Here is a 27,023-nt window from a genome sequence, read left to right as displayed (position 1 = left end):
CAACATTGCCTTACTGTTATGAGCAACAAGTGATTGGTTTTGTAAATATCACGTGATTTGGGCTGCACGTGCATGTGTGGGTGTGTTTGCTGTGATTTCCGAGTGTGATTAACAAGTTATCTGATGTACCTGAATGCACCATTTTTAGGAAAAGCTAGCTAAGCAGTGATATAGTTTTGATTCTGCTTGTTGAGTATAAAGTGTCCCATATAACTAGAATGTTTATATGCCCCCCACCCCCCACTCTAAAATGACCACTACCTTCTCCTAATAGTATCCGGAATATAAAAATACATATAACCGATGATGGAGGCTCATTTCCGGGTGACTCACAGGTAAAGACACCCATTCACAGCATGTTAATGTTTCTCATTTATTCTTTATTTGTATTAAATAAGACTTATTTTAATCGTTTAAAATAGTTTAATGTATGTTATCTTCCATAATGTGCATTTTCTTGTTAAAAAATTGCATTTAACTCGGAAAAACACTCAGCTCGTGGGCTAATTGAAAAGCTAGCAAAGTTCACGACAAACGTTAGCCGCTTTTCCCCGTTCGCTGTATGCCAGGCAGCCGGAAGCAGAGGAAGAAGTGGGTGAAAGTGAAACTGCAGATCCGCGAGGAGGAGGAAGAGGATATTGCATCTGGCTCTGTGGCAGCACACACCCCACACTCCTCCACAGCGATGCATCCCGACGCCAGGGACCACTTCTCTTCTCAGGAGTCACCCCGGCTTTGAAACATGGTGCAGAAATCCCTCAACGGCGGGGTTTACCCAACTCAAGCCGGGGAGAGGAAGCACAAAGTCGGCTTTGTGGGTCTGGAGCCCCCCGGTGGTCCCGAGTCCAGCCGGGACGGGGCTCTGCTGATTGCGGGCGCGGAGAGCAGCACCAAGCGGGGCGGCAGCATCCTGTGCAGACCCAGAGGCAGCATCTCGGCCAGACCCCCCAAGAAAAATGCCAGCTATCGCAAACTGCAGAATTTTCTCTACAATGCGCTGGAGAGACCTCGGGGATGGGCGTTCATCTACCATGCTTATGTGTGAGTGTCTTTCCGCTTTAATGTCACATGTTTTACTACCATGATTATTATTACTATTATGGGATGCTGATGGTAAAAGTAAAATAGTTAATTAGGTCCTGATGCTGGCAAGTTATCATCTCTCTGCCGTCATTGCGACATTTCTGATGCATTCCTCGTGATAGGACTTGTGGTGTGGACGTCTGCATCGGGGCAGCAGGGGGTAGTCAACCTGCGACCCGCGGGCCATATATGGCACATAAGAATGTTTGATGTGGCACGCTATGCAATTCTAATGGTTACATTTTGCAATAAGATAAGGTACACAAAATTAGACTAGTTAATTAACCTTAACCTTAAACACTTCTCACTACTTGGACTTGAGTGTAGCGTTCGAGGTGTCACTGTTGGTTCCACCCCCCCCCCTCCCCCCCACCAGCACCAGATCAAATTGTTACACAAGTAACGTTTAACACTTTTATCAATACAATAGCTAAAACACTACTGTCTATTTATGACCTCCGTATATGTAATCAGAATGGAAACTTGCTGAACACCGATCGATGCAATTGAATCGTAGGAATACAAATCGATACATCAATGTAACGGATGAATCATGAATCACCCCTGCTAATAAACAAGAACAACATTGAAGTAACTATTGTAACACCGTTCATCAAAGATCCTCTATATGACTGGAACACTAACAACCAAAAAAAACGCCATGACAGGAACACTCTGCTGCTTTTTAAGGGACCTCAATGAATTTTTGGGATCATTTGTGGTGTACCATAGTGGTTCACCTAGATTTTTTTTTTTAGGGGTGGGGGAAAAAACTGCCAAGATGTTAACATCTGCTCGCTATTCATGCTCAGCAAAAGCAACAGTGAAAAATCCCACAATGTCCTTTAGTGTCCTTGTGTTCAATTCTTTTGTTTTTTTTGTTTTTTTTTAGTCCTTATGCTACAGAGGCTTCTTGGCTTCATCACACAGCTTAGCAGTTAGCACAGTCAGTGGGATTTGCTGTCAGTCAGACAGAATGTGAGAAGCTATGGACTTTAGTTTCACATCGACAATCATGTCTTCGCTGATGAGAGGTCAAATGATTGAACCGCTGTTATTGATCGATGTGTCGTCGATGTACATTCTACAGGAATGACCTTGATAGTGGATAACAATCCCCTTTTTTTTTTTTCAAGTGATGATTTAAAACATGATCAGAATGTCTTTTTTTGGTGCATTGATTCCACATCGAGGATTTAGCTTATGCTACTGCCGTCAATAGGATTATGATTACGATGTCTGCGATCATTGGGATGGCTGTGTCTTCCAGCACAAGACACGCTTACGGGGTGTGGTCATTGCACTTTGCAATTTTTGTGATTGCGGCGCAGCACGGCGCACCCACGCCTCCGTCCAATCAAATGAATGCCTCTCATTGCCTTTAAATGGGCAGGACTGGACAGCGCATTAGAGGCCGCAATGCACGTCATTCACCACATACGCCACCCGTCATCTGTTCCTGAACGCAGCATCAGGCTAATCTTGCTTGTTTTCCACCAGCATTCCTGCTCTCCATCGCCAAATAGGAGAACCTTTAATGGTATATTATTAGTTGTCTGATGTGTCACTTTCTCCGTTTCCACAAAGTCTGTGTTGCGTATTGGCTCATTTGTGATTGGATGGAGAGGACGGAGAGGCAATCTGGGCTATGAAAAAGCATCCAGCAAAAAGTCAACGAAAATGTTGTTTTGGGTACAGCAAGCCATTCTTTTAGGGAAATCATGGGAAATACATATTTCCCACGATGTTCATTGTTAGCTAGCTCATATTAACTCACTTTCTCACACTCAAATGCACAGAAAAGGGAAATAATGTGTTCATGCTTCGCATAAGGATTGTGAATGATGGGCAAAATTCCAAAAAAAAGTGCAGTTCCCCTTCAACATGCACTCCATTGTGATGTATAGCAGGCTGCTATCGTTGGTAGGTGTGTGTGTGTGTGTGTGTGTGTGTGTGTGTGTCCTACTACTCCCCAGCATCCCCTCCAGGAGTTGATTTGCTATGCGCTGTAAATTTTTCAGTGCTTTTCCCATTTCCACTCGTGGCTAGCCAAGCATACATTTTGTTAACACACAGATGTATTGTATCCTATTGAACATCTGAGAAATTAATTTTTATACACTGTCTTGGTACACTTATAGTACTTTGTCTGATTTAGTTTTATTGTAGGAGATCATCATGTGAGACAAGGTCAAAAATCTAAATGCGCCAAAACCATATCAAGTGACTCAAGTATACTCATATATTTCTGAAGACAGTAAATATATATTTTCTATATTTATAGTCGCAGGTAGGTCTTTTAGACTTGTAGCTCACAGGCTGTAAAGGTGTAAGTACCCCTTTTGTAGATCTAGATCTCATTTGGGCCTGCTGAACCCTCCAACCAACCTCTCTTTCCTCTGCTGGAGTTTGTCGCAGTCTATATTTAGCATCGACGAGTAGGTCTGGCGAGGCAATGTAGTGCTGAGCGTTCGATGTGCAGCTCTGCAAGAAATGCACACTTTTTCTGCTTACGTCAACAGACGCCCGGCTTAATTCATCAATACTCACGTTTCTACCGCCCAGTGCTGGATTCCGTAGAACTGGCAAGTGGGGCAGTTTTTTGACCTCAGATCAGGAAACATTTTCATGGCTAAGACTCAACTTCTTTTTACACTTACACAAAGGATCAAACTCGTACGTGTGTAGCTGAATCACGGGAGCTCCAGACTGAATTTTAAGATGTGAAGCGAAGCCTGCCAGCCAGGAAAACAGATACAGACTGCCTCTGATAATCGGATTATCTGATTTGTTAAAGGGGACCTTTCATTCATTCATTCATTTTCTACCGCTTATCCTCACAAGGAATCGCGGGAGTGCTGGAGCCTATCCCAGTTGTTTTCAGGTGAGAGCCAGGGTACAATTTGGAGTCGCAATTTAACCTAGTATGTTTTTGGAATGTGGGAGGAAACCGGAGTACCCAGAGAAAACCCACGCATGCACGGGGAGAACATGCAAACTCCACACAGAGATGCCCGAGGGTGGAATCAAACTCGGGTCTCCTAGCTGTGTGGCCTGCGCGCTAGCCACTCGGCCTAAAGTGGCTAGTGGACTTATTATGATAATTTTTCGACCCTTTGTATTGAGTCATGGACTCCTATAGAGCAGCTACACACAATAACCGGCACAGAAAACTTTCCAGCATTTCCAGAATCTGCACCTATTCCAGCTGTATTTCCTTTTGATTTATGCTTGCTGCCAAAACGGTTTGTTTTAATTTACTTCACCCATGGCCCGCCCACTCCGCTGTGATTGGTCACAATCCCAAACTAGGGAGTAACTGTTCTTGGCGCAGGCGAAGCGCACCCTGCGCAGTGGTTGAATTGGCTATTTATGTTATCATGGAAACACACAACTTCAAAGCCAACCATGTTCTCTCAAAATTGGAGCATAAAAGTGAAGAATTATATATTTTTTCTCACATCCTGTGCTCTTAAAGAAGCTACAGGAAAACCTATTACTGTCAGAACATCATTACAAAGTCACTTATGCAGAGTAGGGCATCAAGTGCAATCATTTCTACCTCCTATAAGTTCTTAAATGCAGCATACGTGTGGGGACCAGAGAGACTGACATGAATATTTACCTTTTTTAAGGATGGGGTCAAAACTAATTGGCTCGCTTTAGGAGGCAAGCGTCCTCATTAGTAGTTGCAGATGTCCTTGCCAACGTTGTAACATTCCACCAACAGACACATACGGCGCAGTAAACGTTTCCATCTTATTGATATTCCATATCATTCAGAGCTAGTGTGCTAATGCACTAATGGCTAATTACAGATTCCGTACTTAATGAACATCAGCTACCAGGAGCAAAAGGTGGACTTATGTACGTTATTTTGTAAAAGGTACAGAAAGACATGTACTGTAACGATGAGAACAGTAATAATGAGATATTTGTAGTAGCACTTGCTGTGCTCGCCAAGAACAAAACTCACATGGATTAGCAAGAGAAAAAAAAAACCTCCCTGAGTACATTCCAAAAGAGCTCACGGCAAGCTTGGACTAGCAGCCATCAATGATGGATGAGATGCTAAAAACACACACATGTACATCATGGAGGATGACCTCACTGTAACCTGACTCAAACAACCTAGCAGGGGCAGCCTGATGCAGTCTGTGAGCTTATATTCATTTTAAAATGTATTTATTAAAAATTTTAAGGTTTTTGGTATCTTCCACAGACATTTTTAACCTATTAAAAACAATTCATCCAATTCAACAATTCATAATACTATTAGTGAGGGTTGAGTATTGACTGAGTCGTTCAAAACTCGCAATTTTTGTACTGACTCAGGACTTACGGGTATTTATCTGTTGGAGCGAACACTCGAACTCTGTAGGCCATTTTTGCCCAGTCTTTTTATTTGGATGTTGTTGTGGGGTCTTTTGGGACCTCTTGGATGAGCATTCACTGGCTCAAGACCCACCTCTTTGATCTGGCTTTTACTTATCAATTGTTATTATTTTATTTACATTGTTTTTTTTGTTTTTTGGGTTTTTTTTGTATTTGTAACGAATTTATTAAAAATCTCTAGGTTTTTTGGTAATTTCCATAGACATTTTTAACATCCTAAAAACAATTCATTCAGACATAATACTACTAGTGATTGTTGAGTATAGACCGAGTCGTTCAAAACTCACAATTTTTGTACTGACTCAGGACTTACGGGTATTTATCTGTTGGAGCGAACACTTGAACTCAGGACCACAAACTCTTTCATGCAGGCCATTTTTGCCCATTCTTTTCCTTTGGATGTTGTTGTGGGGTCTTTTGTGACCTCTTGGATGAGCATTCACTGGCTCAAGAACCACCTCTTTGATCTGGCTTTTATTTATCAATTGTTATTATTTTATTTATGTCATTTTTTTTGTTTTTTGTATTTTTTGTATTTCTAATGTATTTATTAAAAATCTTTTTGTAACTTCCACAGACATTTTTAACTTATTAAAAACAATTCATCCAATTCAACAATTCCTAATACTACTAGGGATGGTTGAGTATAGACTGAGTCGTTCAAAACTCACAATTTTTTACTGACTCAGGACTTACGGGTATTTATCTGTTGAAGCGAATACTCGAACTCTGGACCACAAACTCTTCCATGCAGGCCATTTTTGCCCCGTCTTTTTCTTTGGATGTTGTTGTGGGGTCTTTTGTGACCTCTTAGATGAGCATTCACTGGCTCAAGAACCACCTCTTTGATCCGGCTTTTACTTATCAATTGTTATTATTTTATTTCTATTGTTTTTTTTTATGTATTTATTAAAAATCTCTAGGTTTTTGTAACTTCCACAGACATTTTTAACATATTAAAAACAATTCATCCAGAGATAATACTACTAGGGATGGTTGAGTATTGACTGAGTCGTTCAAAACTCGCAATTTTTTACTGACTCGGGACTTACGGGTATTTATCTGTTGGAGCGAACACTCGAACTCTGGACCACAAACTGAAGATCAATACGTGCTTTCAGTTTTAAGTCCCCAAATACTGGAAAACTCTCCAATGACGCCAGAAAAAGTAGCTTGATTTATTGCTAGTGGAAAAAAATACTGTATGTCGAGTTTTGGAGTGTCGCCAGATTTAGTCGACAAGTTGGCAACAGTGATTAGGAGTATAAAGCCAATCTTTTTTCTGCGTTGTGTAAGTGACATTTCTTTATCAGAATGAATGTTGATCATGACTGATTTTGATGTATTTAGTATTTTTTATCCTTTCATCTTGTGCCTCGTTTCCCATTACCTGTATTGAGTTTCACTAGGCGCTCTCCATTTAGCTTAGCACTGGATTCCTTCCAGGAGTGCCTTGCTCTTATAATCCCGTTATCAGGCAGCCAATGAAATGCTCGCTGCTGCAAGTCATTTGAAGGTGTGTGTGCAGAAACCATCTTCTACCTAACTTAAGTGTCGGAAAGTCGTAAATAATCCTCCTCTCGGATTGAATGAATAGTTTTTTTTATTTCTAATTACATTCAAGCGTCAATTTAATTCATATGGAATTTCCCGTCCTCCCACTCTAATTTATGTCCGTCATCAGAAATGAGCTACTTGGCCGGTTTCAGTAAATGAGAGCACCGTCCATAGATGACGTTTTCATTTCCCAACATCATCAATTCAAGCTTTAGGAATCCGTCTGTGTTGTATTGACCAACAGAACCGCATCCCAATATCGAATCTCATGTGAAATGATATTCCAACCCACAGGCATGAGATCAATCGAGTCATTTTGCCGTTGCAGAGGAATTTCTATAGACTATAGACTATATCTAAGACTATATGCTACATGCTAATAGGGCCAAACGGACAACGTCGCTTTCTACAGTTCTTATGTACGGTTGGTAACATGTGAATGTGTTTCAATGACATCTGCATCGGTTCTTGTTGGTTATGGTGTTCCTTTAAATAGACTGAAACACCCAATGGACCTCTCTGGTACTGCACTGTGTAGTGGTGTAGTGTTTTCCTAAAGGTCTTGGGATTTTTTTTCTGTGGTTTTGGTCTTGGAGCTCTTCCTTGCAGGCTGTTTTTGCCCAGTCTTTTTCTTTGGATGTTGTTGTGGGGTCTTTTGTGACCTCTCCGGTACTGTGCAGAAGTCTTCCAGGTCCTGAAGTAGCAAAACTAACACAGACCATCACACTACCACCACCTTATTTTACTGTTGGTATGATGTTTTTTTTCTGAAATGTGGCGTTACTTTTACACCACATCATCATCATTTTTTTTCAGAAGTGGTTTTGGTCTTGGAACTCTTCCACGCCCAGTCTTTTTCTTTGGATGTTGTTGTGGGGTCTTTTGTGACCTCTTGCATGAGCATTCAAGAGGATTCAACTCTTTGATGCAGGCAATTTTTGCCCAGTCTTTTTCTTTGGATGTTGTTGTGGGGTCTTTTGTGACCTCTCCGGTACTGTGCAGAAGTCTTCCAGGTCCTGAAGTAGCAAAACTAACACAGACCATCACACTACCACCACCTTATTTTACTGTTGGTATGATGTTTTTTTTCTGAAATGTGGCGTTACTTTTACACCACATCATCATCATTTTTTTTCAGAAGTGGTTTTGGTCTTGGAACTCTTCCACGCCCAGTCTTTTTCTTTGGATGTTGTTGTGGGGTCTTTTGTGACCTCTTGCATGAGCATTCAAGAGGATTCAACTCTTTGATGCAGGCAATTTTTGCCCAGTCTTTTTCTTTGGATGTTGTTTTGGGGTCTTTCGTGACCTCTCCGGTACTGTGCACAAGTCTTGTAGGTCCTGAAGCAGCAAAACCAACACAGACATCACACTACCACCACCTTATTTTACTGTTGGCATGATGTTTTTTTTTCCTGAAATGCGGCGTTACTTTTTCTTTGGATGTTGATGTGGGGTCTTTTGTGACCTCTTGGATGAGCATTCACTGGCTCAAGACCCACCTCTTTGATCTGGCTTTTACTTATCAATTATTATATTATTCATATGTTTTTTTTTGTGTTTTTTTATGTTCATGTAAATGTGTTGCGCTTCCTTGATCAAATCATGTACTGATTCCCTTCTCTTGTCCTTTCTTCCTGTCTGGCCTTAGCTTCCTCTTGGTCTTTTCCTGTCTCATTCTCTCCGTCTTTGCCACCATTAGAGAGTTCAAAAATAGCTCAGAGAGTGCTTTGTACATCCTGGTGGGTATTTCTGCATTTTTCTGCAACACGCTGTGCCGTCTCGGTGCTAAACTGTTATTGTCACCGGTTTTGTTGCCTGCTCCTCCAGGAAATCGTGACCATTGTGGTGTTTGGAGTGGAGTACATTGTGCGAATATGGGCGGCCGGTTGCTGCTCTCGATACAGAGGATGGAGAGGGAGGCTGAAATTTGCCCGGAAGCCTTTTTGCGTCATAGGTGACAAATTTAATCTCATTTATGGATTCCCTGTGTTTTAAGGACTTTAACTTGAACGTTCAGTGTGATGCGCCTCTCTCCTCAGACATGATGGTGCTGGTTGCCTCGGTGTCTGTGCTGGCGGCCGGATCGCAAGGCAATGTTTTTGCCACGTCAGCCATCAGAAGTCTGAGATTTCTGCAGATCCTCCGCATGCTGCGTATGGATCGCCGCGGCGGGACTTGGAAGCTACTCGGTTCGGTCGTGTACGCCCACAGCAAGGTGAAGTAGCAACTTTGAATGACTGACCTAAGTCACTGCTTGATTCCTGGAATAGAGTCATCAGGGGCCAGAATCAGTGTTTCTTTTTTTATTAGCATTTAGCTGCAGGGAGTTAGCGCTGGCTGGGTTCTTGATAAACAGCTTTTCAGAAAGTCTAACTTCTGAACCTCAGATGCCTTGAAGGAGCAGTAAAGCTGGATGTCATCAGCAAGTCGATCATAAGAAACATCACTGAACTTTTGGATGATCAAACAGAGTAGGCCCCAAAACAGAACCTTGAGGGACTCCACATTGCAACACTAAAGCTACGACCAGATAGATAGGAAGAAAACCAATGCAGGACTGACCGTGACAGACCAACATGGTGTCTCGGCGTTCCCAAAAGGATCGGATGGTCTGTGTTAAAATCTGACGACAGATCCAGAAGGACCAAGACAATTCCCTGAATCAGCAGACACTTCCAGTAAAGCAATTTCCGTGGAATGAAATTTACGGAAACCAGATTGAAATTCGTCCCGGTTTCCCAAATGGAGAATCATACTTAACAATGTCATAGTACCTGTTGGAATTCCTGTTTACCCCTCAATGAACCGCAGTTGCCCCGCAGTGCCGGCAGCACTTCTGCATCCATCCTCAGTTAACGTTGATGCTTCTTCTGGATGCCTCCGCAGGAGCTCATCACGGCATGGTACATTGGCTTCCTGTGTCTCATCCTGGCTTCATTCCTGGTCTACTCTGTGGAGAAGGAGTCTAACAAAGAGTTCGAGACCTACGCTGACGCCCTTTGGTGGGGACTGGTAGGATAAACGCAAAGTCATCGCAATGGGTAAAATGATGATGTCACCCTTTTTAGTAAGATTTTCATCCCCAGATAACTCTTACCACAATTGGCTATGGAGATAAGGTCCCCAAGACGTGGAATGGACGCTTATTGGCGGCCACCTTCAGCATGATCGGCGTGGCCTTCTTTGCACTTCCTGCTGTGAGTGAATCAATCGTCTTATTTCTTATTAATAGATTCAGCAACTTTAATTTAATTTAATTTAATTTAATTTAATTTAATTTAATTTAATTTAATTTAATTTAATTTAATTTAATTTAATTTAATTTAATTTAATTTTTTTTTACCTTTTTTTGCAGTACATTTTATGAGTGAAGATTGCTTTTATAGTTATTCGCCCATATTTCCACACAATAAATAAGATATGGTAGAACCAGAGAGCGATAAAGAGTGTGGAATTATTTCTGATTGAGAACAAAAAATGACAGCTCCCATAACTCTTGAACAGGGCATCCTTGGTTCTGGTTTTGCCCTCAAAGTCCAAGAGCAACACAGGCAGAAGCATTTCGAAAAGAGACGTAACCCTGCAGCAAGCCTGATCCAGGTTATGCATGTGGACACAACAATGTTTTTACTTTTGCTCGTTGTCATTTGTCGGCAATTATCCACTCTTTTGGTGGTTTTGTCTTTTTTTTCTTCGTTTTCCAGGCTGCTTGGAGGTTTTATGCAACCAACCTTTCCCGCACGGATTTGATATCTACTTGGGATTTCTATGAGCAGACCGTCGCTATGCCAATGTACAGGTATTAAGTGATCACTCAGTGTCAGTGTTGTTGGACAACGGTAAAACAGTAAAAAAAAAAAATCACTTAAAGAAATAAACTGGGTCCGCATAGTATAGCAACATTATGCTGGACAAATTCTATATTTGTTAATTTAATTTAATTTAATTTAATTTAATTTAATTTAATTTAATTTAATTTAATTTAATTTAATTTAATTTAATTTAATTTTTTATTTATTAAAATGCCAAAAATCCAACTTATTTCACACAATATTGTGCCTTTTGTTTACATGATGCTACAACTTTATTGTAATATAGTAATGTATTTTAATGTTATCATGATTATTACATTATTATTAATATCCCTGCTATTCAATTACTTAGTCTACAATTACAAGTGGAGTATTAGTTTATATTTTTCAACATATTTTACATAATATAACTTAATTATTAATAATTATACACATTTAATAATTAATCATTATTATAATTATTACGTTTAAAGCTTTTTCTTAATAAAATCTTGAGTTTTTAGCTCATTACTGACAACTTTATTGTCATAACATCACTGTTTTGAGTTATTGTTGCTTTATTTTTCTGACCACCAAACACTTCCAGTCTGCAGCCAGTCTGCCTTATTGGCTCCCACAGCACAGATTTCATTAAGGGACAGGATGCCGCCCCTGGTCTGTTCTGCTTAGAACGTGTCCTTTTCATTCAAGTTCTAAATGGAGGTGAAAGGGTGATGAACGGTGCAAAAAAGTCAGCTGCCAAATTGAATTGAATCAAGAACCTGTAGGCGAAATTCAACCTTTGAGGTGAAAACGTTTTTATTTATAAAATGACTCAACATTTTAAAGGCCTTTTCTTCCCCCCCAACTCAGAATAATTCCACCTCTGAATCAATTGGACCTGCTGAGGAATCTGAAAGGGAAGTCCTTCAGGTATGAACACATTCTTTTACACTCCTATTTGTCTTTGTTTACATCAACTGCTAGCATAGCAAGCTACAGAGCCAACTAGTTATAGTCTCTTCAATTTACTTCTAAATTTATTTCTAAAATTCAAAAGATAAGAAGGTGTTTCAAATAATAATAAAAATAAGCCCAGAACTTACCACTTCCACACGGAATATGAGGAGAGCCTTTTTTCCCCCATTCAATCTCAGCCTTGACATGTCCGTCTCAGCCTTGGCATGTCCGTCTCAGCCTTGACATGTCCGTCTCAGCCTTGGCATTTTTTTAGTCCCAGCCTTGGCATGTCCGTCCCAGCCTTGACATGTCCATCCCAGCCTTGGCATGTCCGTCTCAGCCTTGGCATGTCCGTCTCAGCTTTGGCATGTTCGTCTCAGCCTTGGCATTTTTTTAGTCCCAGCCTTGGAATTTTTTTAGTCCCAGCCTTGGCATGTCCGTCTCGGCCTTGGCATGTCCGTCTCGGCCTTGGCATGTCCGTCTCGGCCTTGGCATGTCCGTCTCGGCATGTCCGTCTCGGCCTTGGCATGTCCGTCCCAGCCTTGGCATGTCCGTCTCAGCCTTGGCATGTTGGCTCGGCTCTGCAGTGTGGAAGGTAATGGGGATCTAACGTCATGTCTCATAACTTTACTGATGCCTAGTAACCAGAATACTACATATAACTTGTCCGTCCATTTTCTATGTCGGCGGCTAGTCCAGGGTGTACTCTGCCTCCTGCCCAAAGTCAGCTGGGATAGGCTCCAGCATACCCGCGAACCTAGTGAGGATAAGCGGTATAAAAAAGGATGCCTTTATGGCACAGAGTTCTTTATTCTCACATAGTGGGGTGGGTCCCTCTGGGTAGGGGGCGTGGTCAACTCTTAGGGGGGCTTTCAATATGAGTAGAGACCTGCCAGCTTGTATGAATTTGTCCTACTCACTCTGCAGTTTGACTCCTGAATACGCTTTTCTGCTTCACTGCTCCCTATTCCAAGTTCTGTAGAGTCATGCTGTACATTTCAGTCCATTAGTGGGAACAAGAACCACTTCGTTAGAGTGATGACTTTGATTGTATTTTCTAATTGAAAGCACAGCACACATTCTTGCTACTTTAACACTTTTTCATGAAATAATCTGTTAGAATTCTATCTGTAATATTAGGACTTGGTAGATGCTCCATTTCAAGTGTGGTATCCATTCTTCTGACAGGAAGGATTCCCAAACAGAAAGCTCTCCCAGGTCTGTAATATGATTGATTCACTTGTCTCTATCTCCTCTTGGCTTCTCTTCAACTCTGCTTTTAGCTGCTGCTGCTGAGCCACTCTTTCTTGGGTGTGTGTGTAGGTGTGTGTGTGTGTTGTGGGTGCGGTTGTGCGTCATGAACATCTCCTTCAAGAATGGTTATGCCGCATTTGCATACACGATGCTTTTACTATACATCTCATCAATTAGCTGATTTGTTTGAAATAGCATTCAGCATCAATACAGGAAAAATTGATGATTTTTGAACACTCAATGCTTGGCTTGTCTTTATTTCTTTATTTTGACAAAAGAGACATGTGCTTGTTGACAGCACAGCACCACTTTATTGCGACTGCAGGCTCAATAAAGTGAATTGAAAACAATAAAGCTTGGAACTAATTGGGTGTTTGTATGGCAAGGTCCCCTATTATGCAAAAGTCACTTCTACAATGTAAAAAAATCCAAGTTGACTCGACTTAAAATAATTTGTAACTCGCTGCCTTAAAATTTTGATGTAATAATTTAATTTAATTTAATTTAATTTAATTTAATTTAATTTTTTTTAAATCAAAAATAGAACTCAAGTCATCTCAACTCACTTTTAATTCAGTCTAACTAATTAGCTCAAGGAAATTCAACTCACAATTAAATTGAAATAATTTGTTAACCTGATTTGAAAATGAGTTGAGATGACTTGATTGACATTGTTGATACAACCAAAATATTTGGTTATTTGACCTAAAAAAAATGAAGTCACATGAAGTTGGAGAAACTTAGTTGTGTGTTGAAATTACCTGAAATAATTTGCTAGATTTAATCCGAATTTTAACATTCCTCTTGTGTTAGCTTTCTCTTATGTTAACGGGTCGCTTTTGACCCATGTATTATATTATCAGCTATAAAATACACTAAAAACAATAAGTTACCATCAAATTTGCTTCTTGTGTCTTGGTTACCTTCTTAGGCTTCCTCATCCATGAAAATGTTGGTTTTAATATTTTTGGTGTGGGCATGTAGGCCTTTATTTGTCATTATACCCCTCCATTTCAATTTTTCCAAAAATGGTAAAATGAACCTCAAAAGAATCATATTAATAAATTGACGGTTCTTTTGTTACCTGGTTATTACTGAGGGCTATAGAACATATCTCTTAAATAAATTATTTTTATTTATTTTCTCATTTTAGTATTAATCAATAAAGAAACATGTATGGTGTTTGGGTGAATTTTGACTCATATATAGAAAAGGTAGAAAAAGTTATTGTTTTCAGCAACAAAATGAGAATCCCCTGAAGCTTACGTGATGAGAAGAGGAGCCGGTTGCTAATTGTGTACTTATGATTTCAGTTTTGGCTCAAAATATTGCTTTATAGTCATATTATTATATATACAGTGGTCATACACCAGACCATTTTAAAATGTAGTAAAAATTATTTTTTTGTTTTTATTTTGTTGAAATAGAGTTTCCTGACTAAGTCAAAAAGCCTTGATGCAATAAACAAATGTTATGTGATTCTTTTTATGCATTAAAATGTAAAACGGGTCGGTGCCGACCCTAACACAAGAGGATCGGTTAAGGAAGCAAGGTTGCAAATTTTTTTTTTCTAGCAGCAATATGTGTCCCTAGACCAGGGGTGGGCAAACTTTTTGACTCGTGGGCCGATATGATATGACAAAATTTACGGGGGGGGGGGCAGACTATATATTTTAAGTATAATTTTTTTTTAATTTTTAACTTTTAATAACAGTCCACCTGGTATTATTGTATCTGTAAAATCTGTAAAATTGTCATGCAATCTGCTAGTATTATTGATTATTTTATATTTATATTTAAATATTTGAAAAATAATAAAATATTATAATAATTACAATAAAATTAAAATAATATTTATTATATTATTATTATGTAAAATATGCAAATATAACAATAATATTATATCTAATTAATATAATAATTTACATTAATTATAATAATCATAATAGTTCTAAGAATTATAATAATCTAATAATCTAATAATAATAATAATTATTATTATTATTATGTGCTTGTGTCCCTTTTTTCAGGAGCACTTTGTAAACAACAGACCATGTCAAAAAACGAAATTGATAAAACCATCAAAAGGTTGGCTCAGGCCATGATGCCAGGTTGTATGTTGAGTTTAAATGAAATACTTTGGAAAGATTGGGCGGGCTGTATTCAAACACTTGGCGGGCCGGATGTGGCCCCCGTGCCGTAGTTTGCCCACCCCTGCCCTAGAGCCTGTTTATGAACACTAAACATCTAGCATCTACTGTATGAAGTGGATCCAACACAATAATATAATATGGGACCTTTAGGAAGACATTTTGACTGCAAACAATGTTGTTTTTTTTGGCCTCTTTTTGTCATTGTATCCACAGCTTTTGTTTTGTGTCTCCTCTACCGCTCCAGTAATGACAATGCACACAATGACAGACTTTGCGGGTGCTGTCCAACAACTTTTAGGTATAGTTGTTGCACATGAACTCACCCCCACTGCACTGCAAGTCTGTGTGCATCACTTCCCCTGCACCTTGGTTACAATCTAATTGAAAGATAGATACTTTATTCAGTTATATTCAATATGTATTTCATTGTTTTTATAATGTCAGTTTTATTTGATGGCTGCCTTTTCACCACAAGGGACGATGAATATGATGGTTTATTTCCTTATTTGCATGTTGTCCTTTTTTTTTTGCACATAGAAGGAGCACAACTCTTCCCTTTTTGAGATGTCACTTTGCGTCCCGTGCATGCTTGCTTGTAGCTTCCCGCTGCTTGCCAGGCCCGCTGAATGCTCCACTATGCTCCTACTATATGGACATGGCTTCTTCCGCTGTAGGTTCTTATAAGGTAAGATCCACCGCGATCATTTTTTTTTTTTTGCATCAAAAAAGCAGGAATATAAGATGATGATGTTTTATGTTCTGATACACTTCTTACTCTGGCTGAGCATCTTATGACTTGGTCCTCCTAGTCGGAAGGCAAGCCTGAAGGACAAAGTGTTCCCCAGTCCTTCCAAGGCTCCTTTGGCCAAAGGGAGAGATCAGTCTCCTGGTCCGGAAGATGGCGCTGAAGTCAGCCCTGGCAAGGTCTCCAAGAGCTGGAGCTTTACAGAGAAGAACAGAGGAGGGCCCAAGCATGCTTTCAAAGTCCGGGGCAGCGCCTCACGGCAAAACTCTGAGGGTAAAATAAAACAAACACTTGAATTAGATTGGGGAACTTCTTAGAGCACCTTAAATTGGAACGTTTAGCTCAAGGGAATTCTGCTAATATTCCAGTCATTAGAGTTTAGGGGTTGAGGTTAAGGTTTAGAGTCAGTAGTATTAGTTTGGTTAAAGTTAGGGTTTTTGTTGGGAGTTAGAATTAGGGTTTAAGCATAGGAGTCATTGTTATATTATGGTGGGGTAAGGCGTTAGGTTTAGGGTTGCAATTTGGGTTTAAGGTTTATATTAGGTTTAACACCCAATTAGCCACGTTTAGCCACGTTTATGAGGAGTTTTTCCTCTTTCCGATTGACTTCTCTGAAAACATGGTATACATGGAAAGGAATATTTCAATCTCTTGTCTACATGCGGCGCTATAATCAATCAGAATAGTCAATGGGGCATGCCCAGTAAAACGTAAACATCAACATCACGTGATACCGATTCCCCGAGTTTTTTTTTTTTACTTGTTGGAATAACTCCGTATTGCCAGGTTTTCCGTTCGTCTAGTCTTTAATTTGGATCAAAAACAAACTTTCCGCAGCAGTTCAGCGCCGATTGCTCGCCTCCATTTTTTTTTTTGTCTGGAACTGCGTGTTGCGTCATAGTTCAGCATTCGTTGAAAGAACGCTGAAAGAAGTGCCAATTGCTCGCTTCCATTTTTAAAATCACCTTGTACTTCGGTACGGGACAAAAATTATTATTTTTTTTTATTAAACTGTATTATGGAAAGCAGGAAGTGAACAAATGTAACAGTTACTGATTGTAAAAGTACCAGATGGAGGAGTATGATTTAATAAACTTTGCTTCTTCCTACTCCTTTTGGACATGTGGAACTGTGAACTGATTATGGGATGCATTCAATTGTAATCTGATGCATGTTCAAATGAAATAAAACCATTACCATTACCATTACCATAAAACTGAAGAACGTCTCGAGCTGCGTGTTACGTCATATCTGAGCATGCGCTGAAAGAACGCACCCGGGATAAATTTATACAGGAAAAGATCCAATTCAATCTTGTTAATATTTTATAATTAAACAGGGGACGTGTTTTATATAGATTTATTTTTTTTTTTTTAAAGAAATATTCCACCTCTGGGAATCCCATTATATGTTCATTCGGATTGGCACTTTTCTTTCGGAATGAGTTACATTCTTTCCGTTTGAGCAAATAAAACCAAATGCAATTGGAATATTTAGGTCCATGTATACGTGGCTATAGTCATATTTTTGCATATTTTTGAACTCACTTGTGGCATTGGAGTCTGGCCAGTGTGAGCGTTTAAGAGTGGGGCTAATTTTAGTGGTTAGGCTGTTTTTGACTGGCGTGTCTTCACTTTGCATATCCCCTGTTATATATACAATTTTATAATCCATGAAGTCCATTAGTTTCAACTATTACCAATCTATTCTAACAGGTTGTCATTCTAGAAGGATCCATAATGAATTGTGTTCCATGTCTCTCCCTTCTCTCTCCTTGCAGCAATTGAAGGTTTAATAAGTAAGACATTGGGATATTCTTCTAGTTGGCTGACATCGGGCACAAAGACAAAACATGCATGCCGGAATCTGCTCAAATGTGTTCACTTGACCTGAACCCCTCTTATGTTTGTCTTACATGGGTGTCACTTAGGGCTCTGTAGCTCATTGTCAATGATAGCGGGAGGAGGTAAGTCAGTGGTGGGTTCAAGTCAAGTGGTGCCAATGTATGAAGAGAAATGGCCCCCGATCATTACATTGCATGACAAATATGTGTATAGACTAGGGGTGTAATGGTACGGCGTCTGTTACACCCGCAAACGTAACACAAATCTGCAGCTTTGAATGTAATAATCCCGCAAAATTCCTGCAACTGTAATAACTATTACATTTGCAGGAAATGATTACATATGTGGGAAAGTGAAAATCTGTAAATGTAATAACTTCCCACAAATGTAATATGAGACAAAATGTGGTTGTAGTTGTTGTTCTTTCTTCTTTCTTCTTTTAATGAGGGTTGAAGGTGTGATGTCATTTTGAGGATTTTAACAAGATAATTCTTTTTTTTTGTGGAAAAAATATTATTCAATAAGTATCATTTGAATACATTAAAGGAATCTTTAATTATTAAATTATAATTTAAAATTTTACAATTATTTTTTTTAATTTTAAATTAAAAAAGATAACAATTGTGATAGTTGCAATTGTTTTAATAAAATTATTATTACTATTATTATCATTGATTATTTCTTCCCCACATACACACAAAATCACACATACAATAATATACTGTAACTAAAACGCACGTGTACGCCCACAAACAAAATGTAATAATAAAAAAAATTTAATTCAGTATTACGTTTGCAGTAGGCAAATTTTATTACATTACCCTAACCCTACATTAAAGGAATCTTTAATTATTAAATTATAATTTATTTTAAATTTAAAAAGATAACATAATTGTGATAATTGCAATTGTTTTAATAAAATTATTATTACTATTATATTTTATTATTTCTTCCCCACATACACACAAAATCACACATACAATAATATACTGTCACTAAAACGTGCATGTATGCCCACAAACAAAATTTAATAATTAAAAAAAAAAAAGATTAAAATTCAGTGTTACGTTTGCAGTAGGCAAATTTTTTTATTTTAATTATTAAAAATTAAAAAAATATATATTACGTTTGTGGGAAATGTATTACATTTGCGGGGATTATTACATTCAACGCTGCAGATTTGTATTATGTTTGTGGCCAGTTATTACGTTTGCGGGTGGAACAATCGTCATCACCTACGTTCAAGGTCACGGCCCGGTACATTAAGGGAACAAAATGCAAGACATGAAATCGCTTAGCTTTTGTGTAAACATAACAATCCTGGGAAGGTGAAGTGTTCCTAAACTGGAGATTTTAACAGCGGAAGAAGGTTTTCAAGCTGTGGCATCTCCTTGGCACTCTTAGAGCTGCACTGTATTTGTTTCACCTCCTGTCTGTCAACATGTTCTATGTGGGAACTTCTTAGTACCATACCAAAAAACACCCGTTACACCCCTAGTATAGATGCCTTTGCCTGAATGCACTATGTTGCAAAAAACAACTTCCTTAACGTAACGTCCTGTAACGTCAAATGTTCAAATTCTGCCCTAAAGTTTGAATCCCACACAAACTGGCTCACACACATTTTTTATTCTGAGGATAAAAGGAAGAGCTTTGCTTTATTTAAAATGTGTCGGCCAAAGTAATCTCCTTTAAGGACGTCCTTGTCTTTGCACTGCAGAGGCCAGCTTCCCAGGAGAGGACATTGGCGACGACAAAAGTTGCCACTGTGAGTTTCTCACTCAGGAATTACCGCCAGGCTTGAGGGTTGCCATACGAGCAATATGGTAAGTTTACTCTTCATCCGATGGAATGCCTCGGATGTTCCAAGTGGATAATCCCTACTCCTAAATGTCTTTCCTCAGCATCATGAAGTTCCTGGTGTCCAAGAGGAGGTTCAAGGAGAGCCTCCGACCATACGATGTCATGGATGTGATCGAGCAGTATTCTGCGGGACATCTGGACATGCTGACCCGTATTAAGAACCTACAATCCAGGCAAGTCTACTTTCACTTTACAATGTAGAAGCTAATAATCCTCACATTGCAGAGATACTCAATCATCACTGAGGACTTCATATGGTGATGAAATTATGCTAATGTTCTTATTTCATTTTATGCTGGATACACACATGTGCAGATAAGCCATTTTGCCTGTTTCATTTATCACAATACATGTGTTGTATTCAGTTATTATAGTTAAAAAAAACACTAATTTTAATATTTTACAGTAGATTGCAACATGTCCTTGTTTGGAGTTCTCTTGTTTCGGTCCCCCTAAATATCTAACATGAATAGTAAATATATTCCAACAGGAAAACACATACGCTGTCAGAAGAGATGTACTGTGTGGGCTCTAATTTCGTAGACCAGGCGCAGTCGAGGCGCACCTGCCCTCTACATGCCGGTTCTGTCAATATTTATTTCACTGAAATGTGCCTGACAATCTGAAAAAAGGTTTTGAAGTGTCTGCACTGTGCGCCTCTCAGCCAAATTACCATTATGCGAGCTGCGCTTCGCCTGCGCCACCTTGGGCGCACTGTTTTGTCACAAAATTGTCACTATGCCAAGATGAAAATGTGGACACTTCCCATGGTGCGCCGCTACGTCCCATCTCGGTGCAGTACAGTCTACCAAATTGGTTACACATAGTGATGCGCTGGATCAAATTACGCTGCGCCACTTTGGGCGCACTGTTTTGTCACAAAATTGTCACTACGCCAAGCTGAAAATGTGGACACTTCCCATGGTGCGCCGCTACGTCCCATCTCGACGCAGTACAGTCTACCAAATTGGTTACACATAGTGATGCGCTGGATCAAATTACGCTGCGCCACCTTGGGCGCGCTCTTTTGTCACAAAATTGTCACAACGCCAAGATGAAAATGTGGACACTTCCCATGGTGCGCCGCTACGCCCCATCTCGGCGCGGTCCAGTCTACCAAATTGGTTACATATAATGATGCGCTAGATGAAATTACGCTGCGCCACTTTGGGCACACTGTTTTGTCACAAAATTGTCACTACGCCAAGCTGAAAATGTGGATACCTCCCATGGTGCGCCGCTACATCCCATCTCGGCGCAGTACAGTCTACCAAATTGGTTACACATAGTGATGCGCTGGATCAAATTATGCTGCGCCACAAAATTAGAGTCCTATGTCTTCTGCGAGTGGAATATATTGAGGATTTCCCTTGTTGCTTCATTTTTTTTGGATTGCACTCATCTCGTGTCTGTGTGCTTTGCCAGGATAGATATGATTGTTGGGCCCCCTCCCCCATCCACACCTCGTCATAAGAAGCCCACTGAAGGCCCCCCTAGGTTAGGTCCATAGACATGCACCTCCAGAGTAACCATTTTGCAAGCAGCTACCTTTAACTGAAGGACCCTGGCTTGTTTTTATATCAATATTTGTATATGCTTTCCTACTCAATTTTTGCGACATGACATTGCATGCGGACTGTTGCATTTTCCTGTTTTCACATTCATCACTGTAAAGTTTGCTAAATCTGTACATGTACTAAACATGCATGTATCCACTTTGTTGTGTGCATCCGACAAACACTTCACACTTGGACATGCTTGCCTCATTCTCAGATACAGTGGGACCTCTTCATTCCTTCCATGACTTTGCATTTGCTGGTACTTAAAGAAACTGGAATAAAAAGTTGCATTTTTGCGTTCATAATTGCCATACAAGTGTAAAAAGACGATAAAGCGGACCTATTGTGTTAATTTCTTCTCCTATAGAGCAGCTACACACAATGACCCACACAGAAAACGTCCTAGATCTTCCAGAATCCGCACCTATTCAGCTGGATTTATTTAACTTTCCAAAGCTGTTTATTCCACCCACGGCTTTACCTCCGGGCACGCCCACTCCGCTGTGATTGGTCACACTCCCAACCGCTCTCGAGGACCGCCATTCATAATTGCCATACAAGTGTAAAAAGACGATAGCGCGGACCTGTTATGTTCATTTCTTCTCCTATAGAGCAGCTACACACAATAACCCACACAGAAAACGTCCTAGATCTTCCAGAATCTGCACCTATTCAGCTGGATTTCTTTAGCTTTCCAAAACGGTCTGTTTATTCCACCCACGGCTTTACCTCCGGGCACGCCCACTCCGCTGTGATTGGTCACACTCCCAACCGCTCTCGAGGACCGCCATTCATAATTGCCATACAAGTGTAAAAAGACGATAACGCGGACCTATTATGTTCATTTCCTCTCCTATAGAGCAGCTACACACAATAACCCACACAGAAAACGACCTAGATCTTCCAGAATCTGCGCCTATTCAGCTGGATTTCTTTAGCTTTCCAAAACTGTTATTATTATTATTATATTTTATTATTTATTTTGATTATTTCTTTCCCATATACAAACAAAATCACTCATACAATAATATACTGTAACTAAAACGCACATGTACGCCCACAAACAAAATGTAATAATTAAAAAAATAAAATAAAAAATTCAGTATTACGTTTGCAGTAGGCAAATTTTATTACGTTTGTGGGAAATGTATTACATTTGCGGGATTATTACATTCAAAGCTGCAGATTTGTATTATGTTTGTGGTTTATTACGTTTGTGGGCTGTTATGATGTTTGCGGGTGTAACAGTGCATGAACTCGGGTTTTCTAAAAATGCGGTCATTACATGGTTTTTTTTGCGGGACTACCAGTGACTTTGGTGGAAGAAGGCTAATAACAACTGCAGACATCGTTGAGCTTGTCATTTGCATCCTTACCGCCTGTATGCACGCACTATAATGCTACACAGACAAAACACTGACTCTTCAACATTGGAAAGTCAATACACTTCAACAGTTTGGCGGATAGTACAGCTTCCCCTCTTGTACCCGGGTACTCCCCCCAAAATAAGAACGGCTAACTGTGACGTCACAGGCTTCCTTGTATGGGATGTCAGAAGAGCGTTCAGAATTATCATGTGACTAAATGTATTCCATTATTAAGCGTAGTTGTCGCTTTGGACATATTGTATGGCATAGCCACATTTAGAGGTTCCACTGTTGGTTTTTTTTACAGCTATTCATTTGTTAATACGCATCATTGGTAGCATGACAATAGAAAAAAAAATTAATACATAATATAATTTTTTCATTTTAAAGGTACTCTGTGTGGAGTTTGCTTGTAAACAAACACGGCAGCAGTACGTTGTACGCAGTTTGTAGTGTACGGGTTTTCAAAATGAAGCTTCATATATACGTAGCAACTAGCGATGTTTAGCATTATTTAGTATGCCGATTAATGTTAGCAATACGGCAAATTCAAAATTTCGATGTTTTTTCTTTGGACAGCACTGTCCTTGGTCTGATTGTGTTCCCGAAGGCCAGAAACTCCACAAATTACCTTTGAGATTAAAATACCGCATATTGCATAAAGTGTGTTTATGTGTTTTTAAGTGATGTGATTTTATGCTATGCTAGAGTTGACCAGATCGTGGGTAAAGGTCCTAAAGGGGAAGCCGACGCTACAGAGGACCAAAGCATGATGGGACGTTTGGTCAAAGTCGAGAAGCAGGTAAGGGCGACCATTTCGGTTTGTTTTCATACAATTAGCTACTTTTGTGTTTTTCTTCTTCTACAGGTGGTCTGCATGGACAGAAAGGTGGATTTTCTGGTCCACGCGTATATTCAACGTATGGGCATCCCTCGCTCCGAGACGGAGGCCTTTTTTAATTCCAAGGAACCGTACCCGGCCCCGCCTTACCACAGCCCGGAGCACACCAAGGAGGAGAAAGAGGAGGTCGTCGAGGCCGAAAAGGAAGTCAAGGCGTGCTCAGGCGTCGCTGAAATCCAGTCTTCCACCGAGCGTAAAGACCCTTTATCGGATGCGTCGGGGTCAGCGGCGACGCCGTCGGGCAGTCGCCCGTCTACCTCGTGGCAGCACCAGCTCCAGCACCCTGTCAGCCAGCCGGCCTGGAGCAGCAGCTTAGCCAACACCCCCGAGTCCCCGCCTCTGTTCCGTCTCCCGCCCCCGCCGGCTCCGCTCCACGACCGCTCCAGTCAGGATAGCGGATCCCTGAGCAGGAGACGCCACCGCAGGCAGAGGCGGCGCCCGCAGGAGGGCGCCAATGCAGAAAGCGACACGTCTCTATCCATCCCGTCGGTGGACCACGAGGAACTGGAACGTTCCTTCAGCGGATTCAGCATCTCTCAGGCAAAAGAGGATTTTTTCGGGCCCTCTTTTTTTGCAGGCGGTGGAACAGAAGGCGGACCCGCAGCGGGATCTGACCCTGGAGCCCCGCCTCCGCTATGTGCCAAGGTGAGACCTTTCCTAGCAGAGGGCGAATCCGACACAGACTCTGACCTCTATGCTCCCTCGCCTCTGTCCTTCACCGGTGAGGCCTCCTGTGGGGAGAGAGGATGGCCCGGACACAAGTAGCTCCGCCCATTGCTTCTGGTCATGTGACCTTCAAGACAATGTGAGTGAAGAATACAAAAGAGATGTGTTTTGATTAGGGATGCCTGAGATTGGCTTTTTGGACGAACTCTCAATATCTGTTTCCATGATTAGAAAAAATTCCGATATTGATATCGCATTTTTATGCTGATATCGAGCCGCTAATTATCCCTAGTTTTGATGTATTTCTTTGTGAAAACAAAAAAAAAATATTTCCACGTTATGTAAACCAGGAAGTAGCCTGCTAGCAAAAAAAAAGGGACACAAATGCTGTAATTATTTGACTTTAATTAGACAAATATATTAAACCATGTTGGCTATTTCAGTCAAGAGGTACTTCCTGTTTGTTAACCAGGAAGTAGAACCGAACAAACACTAATTTATTCTTATTTTTCTTAATTATTATTTATGCTAATTTGAGTCACTAAAACCCATTTTCTTTAGGCTGAAATTGAAAAAATAGAGCAGTCCAAAATACTACATATGTATACAAGGAAGTACATAGCCTACTAGTAGCCTACTAGTCTCTTTTGTTTAATTTTTTTTTTTGGAATTTTAATCACAAAAAAATGCTAGCCAAAATTTCAGTCTCGAAAAACATTCCGCTTATGTTTTTTTGATACTATCTCGACATCGTACATCAACGAGGGAGTAGCCCGCTAGCTAAAAAAAAGAAACACAAATGCTGTAATTGTTTGACATTAATTAGACAAATGTATTAAACCATGTTGGCAATTTCAGTCAAGAGGTGACGTTAACTCCTGTTTGTTAACAAGGAAGTAGAACCGAACAAACACTAATTTATTCAATAAATTATTTTCTTTCTATGCTAATTTGAGTCACTAAAACACATTTCCTTTAGGCTAAAATTGAAAAAATAGAGCAGTCCAAAATACTACATATGTATACAAGGAAGTACATAGCCTACTAGTAGCCTACTAGTCTCTTTTGTTTAAATTTTTTTTTTTGGAATTTTAATCACAAAAAAAAGCTAGCCAAAATTTCAGTCTCGAAAAACATTCCGCTTATGTTTTTTTTAATACTATCTCGACATCGTACATCAACCAAGAAGTAGCCTGCTAGCTAAACATATACAGCAATATGTGATTATGGAATTTATTTTATGCTAAGTAGCTTGAGTCACGATAGACAACTTTCACCTAGCTTACTAGCAACAAATAAAAACACAAATAACACACCCGGTAATTAAATCACTCTGGTTGGACGAGGCAGCACGGTGGATTAGCGGTTAGCAAGACAGCGAAACCCAAAAAATGATGCTGAAGGATTTTTTTCACTTTTTTTTCAAGGTTTTCTTTTTTTTGGTTGCTAATTTAAGTGACAAAAAGCACGTTACGGCCCCCAAATGTCAACCATTATCAAACAACAAGTATCCTGAATGCTGAAAAAATAATAAAAAAATAAAATAAACGCACCGGGCAATTGATTCATTTTCATTAGAGGAATTAATTTTCTCTTTTTTTGCTGTTTTGAATTACAAAAATGTTCCCATTGTGCTATAGAAAAAAAAAGAAAAAAAAATTCCGATACCAATATTGTATTTTTCTGCTGATATCGGGCCGCTAAGTATCCCTAGTTTTGATGGGTTTTTTTTGATTGTGCTATAGGAAAAAAAAATTGTTTATAAACCAGGAAGTAGCCTAACTTGGAAAAAATATTCACAATTACACAATAGTTTTACTTTGCATAAAGTAATTATTTTGTCTTTTTTTTGTAATTTAAGTGATGAAAAATTTCCCCTTTGCGCTAGAACAGGGGTCAGCAACCTGCGGCTCCAGAGCCGCATGTGGCTCTTCAGCCTCTTTATTGTGGCTCCCTTTGCGATGCTTGAATATTTTTAACACCCGAGTGGGGAAAATGCACGTCTTTTGTAATGAGTTTTAAAAAATCCAACTTTGTCTGAGACCATGAATGCATCCTGAGTGAGTTCTGACTGCTATCCAGTTCAGTACATGAAGAAAAACAAGTAATACTTACCTACAAATCTAAAAAATAAATTCGAGATAATTTAAAAACAGCGGCATGGGAACTTGTTTTTACGTTTACAGTAGTTTACACATACATTTATGTAAGTTTATCTCCAAAACTAGCAAGAGTACTCCAACTCATCTTTTCTTATCTGAACTACTTTGATACCCCCAAATTCCCTCCAATGTTGTTTTAAACATACTATATGTTTTGCGGCTCCAGGCTATTTTTCTTCAGTGGGCATTGGGTAAAATGGCTCTTTTCATAGTAAAGGTTGCCGACCCCTGCGCTAGAATAACAAAAATGGTCTTCATACAATAACTTCATACATGACTTTCCAAACACAAAACATGATTATTATACATGCTATTAGTAAATGATAAGGTTAGTAAACATAGGTTAGAAACATAAATATGACACAAGAACTCCAAGATATTTTAATGAGGTAGTGAAGCCCCTGCATGGCATGGTTAAAAATAATAATAATAATAATAACTTGGCCTCATAAATTCCTATTTAGGAAATAAGTGCATTAAGTTGTCAGTCAGTTGTGAGTCCATGGTCATAGCACTAAACGCATGGGATGTTAAAGGGGACAAAGCATGATCTTCTTACTGTAAAACTAACCCCAATCATCACACGGTAACACTTTTAACACCAGGGACACCCATTAGACAATTCTCATTGGTAGAGGCTGCAGACCCCCCAAGGCATGTTCACACACGTTCATGTAAGTGCACCTTCCTGTTCTGTTAATAAACGTTTTTGTACATGCTAAA

The 27,023-nt window shown here is 39.7% G+C and overlaps 1 protein-coding gene across 6 annotated transcripts; it reads left to right on the top strand.

Annotated features, from left to right (window-relative positions):
- Window positions 1-427: 427 nt before the first annotated feature.
- Window positions 428-27,023, top strand: LOC131137330 (potassium voltage-gated channel subfamily KQT member 2-like). 6 transcript variants are annotated; one of them, XM_078798239.1, is made up of 17 exons: window positions 428-1,041; window positions 8,684-8,774; window positions 8,863-8,989; window positions 9,075-9,250; window positions 9,922-10,047; window positions 10,122-10,232; window positions 10,540-10,635; window positions 10,740-10,834; window positions 11,700-11,759; window positions 12,975-13,004; window positions 15,438-15,491; window positions 16,003-16,211; window positions 19,503-19,608; window positions 19,687-19,818; window positions 21,071-21,142; window positions 23,280-23,373; window positions 23,440-27,023. In XM_078798239.1, the coding sequence occupies exons 1-17, from the start codon at window positions 743-745 to the stop codon at window positions 24,235-24,237; spliced, it is 2,676 nt and encodes an 891-aa protein (XP_078654365.1). In that variant the 5' UTR covers window positions 428-742; the 3' UTR covers window positions 24,238-27,023. The 6 variants fall into 6 exon arrangements, with proteins under 6 accessions (XP_078654365.1, XP_078654366.1, XP_057941138.2 ...); XM_078798240.1 differs by lacking the exon at window positions 15,438-15,491 and adding an exon at window positions 17,719-17,736 and having other exon boundaries at window positions 429-1,041; XM_058085161.2 differs by lacking the exon at window positions 21,071-21,142 and adding an exon at window positions 17,719-17,736 and having other exon boundaries at window positions 430-1,041.

Source organism: Doryrhamphus excisus, linkage group LG17, assembly GCF_037039965.1.
Source record: "Doryrhamphus excisus strain RoL-2023G ecotype Guam linkage group LG17, RoL_Dexc_Guam_v1.1, whole genome shotgun sequence".
NCBI lineage: Eukaryota > Metazoa > Chordata > Actinopteri > Syngnathiformes > Syngnathidae > Doryrhamphus > Doryrhamphus excisus.
Note: the sequence above shows the minus strand (reverse complement) of the source record. Positions and strands in the feature narration are given on the sequence as shown.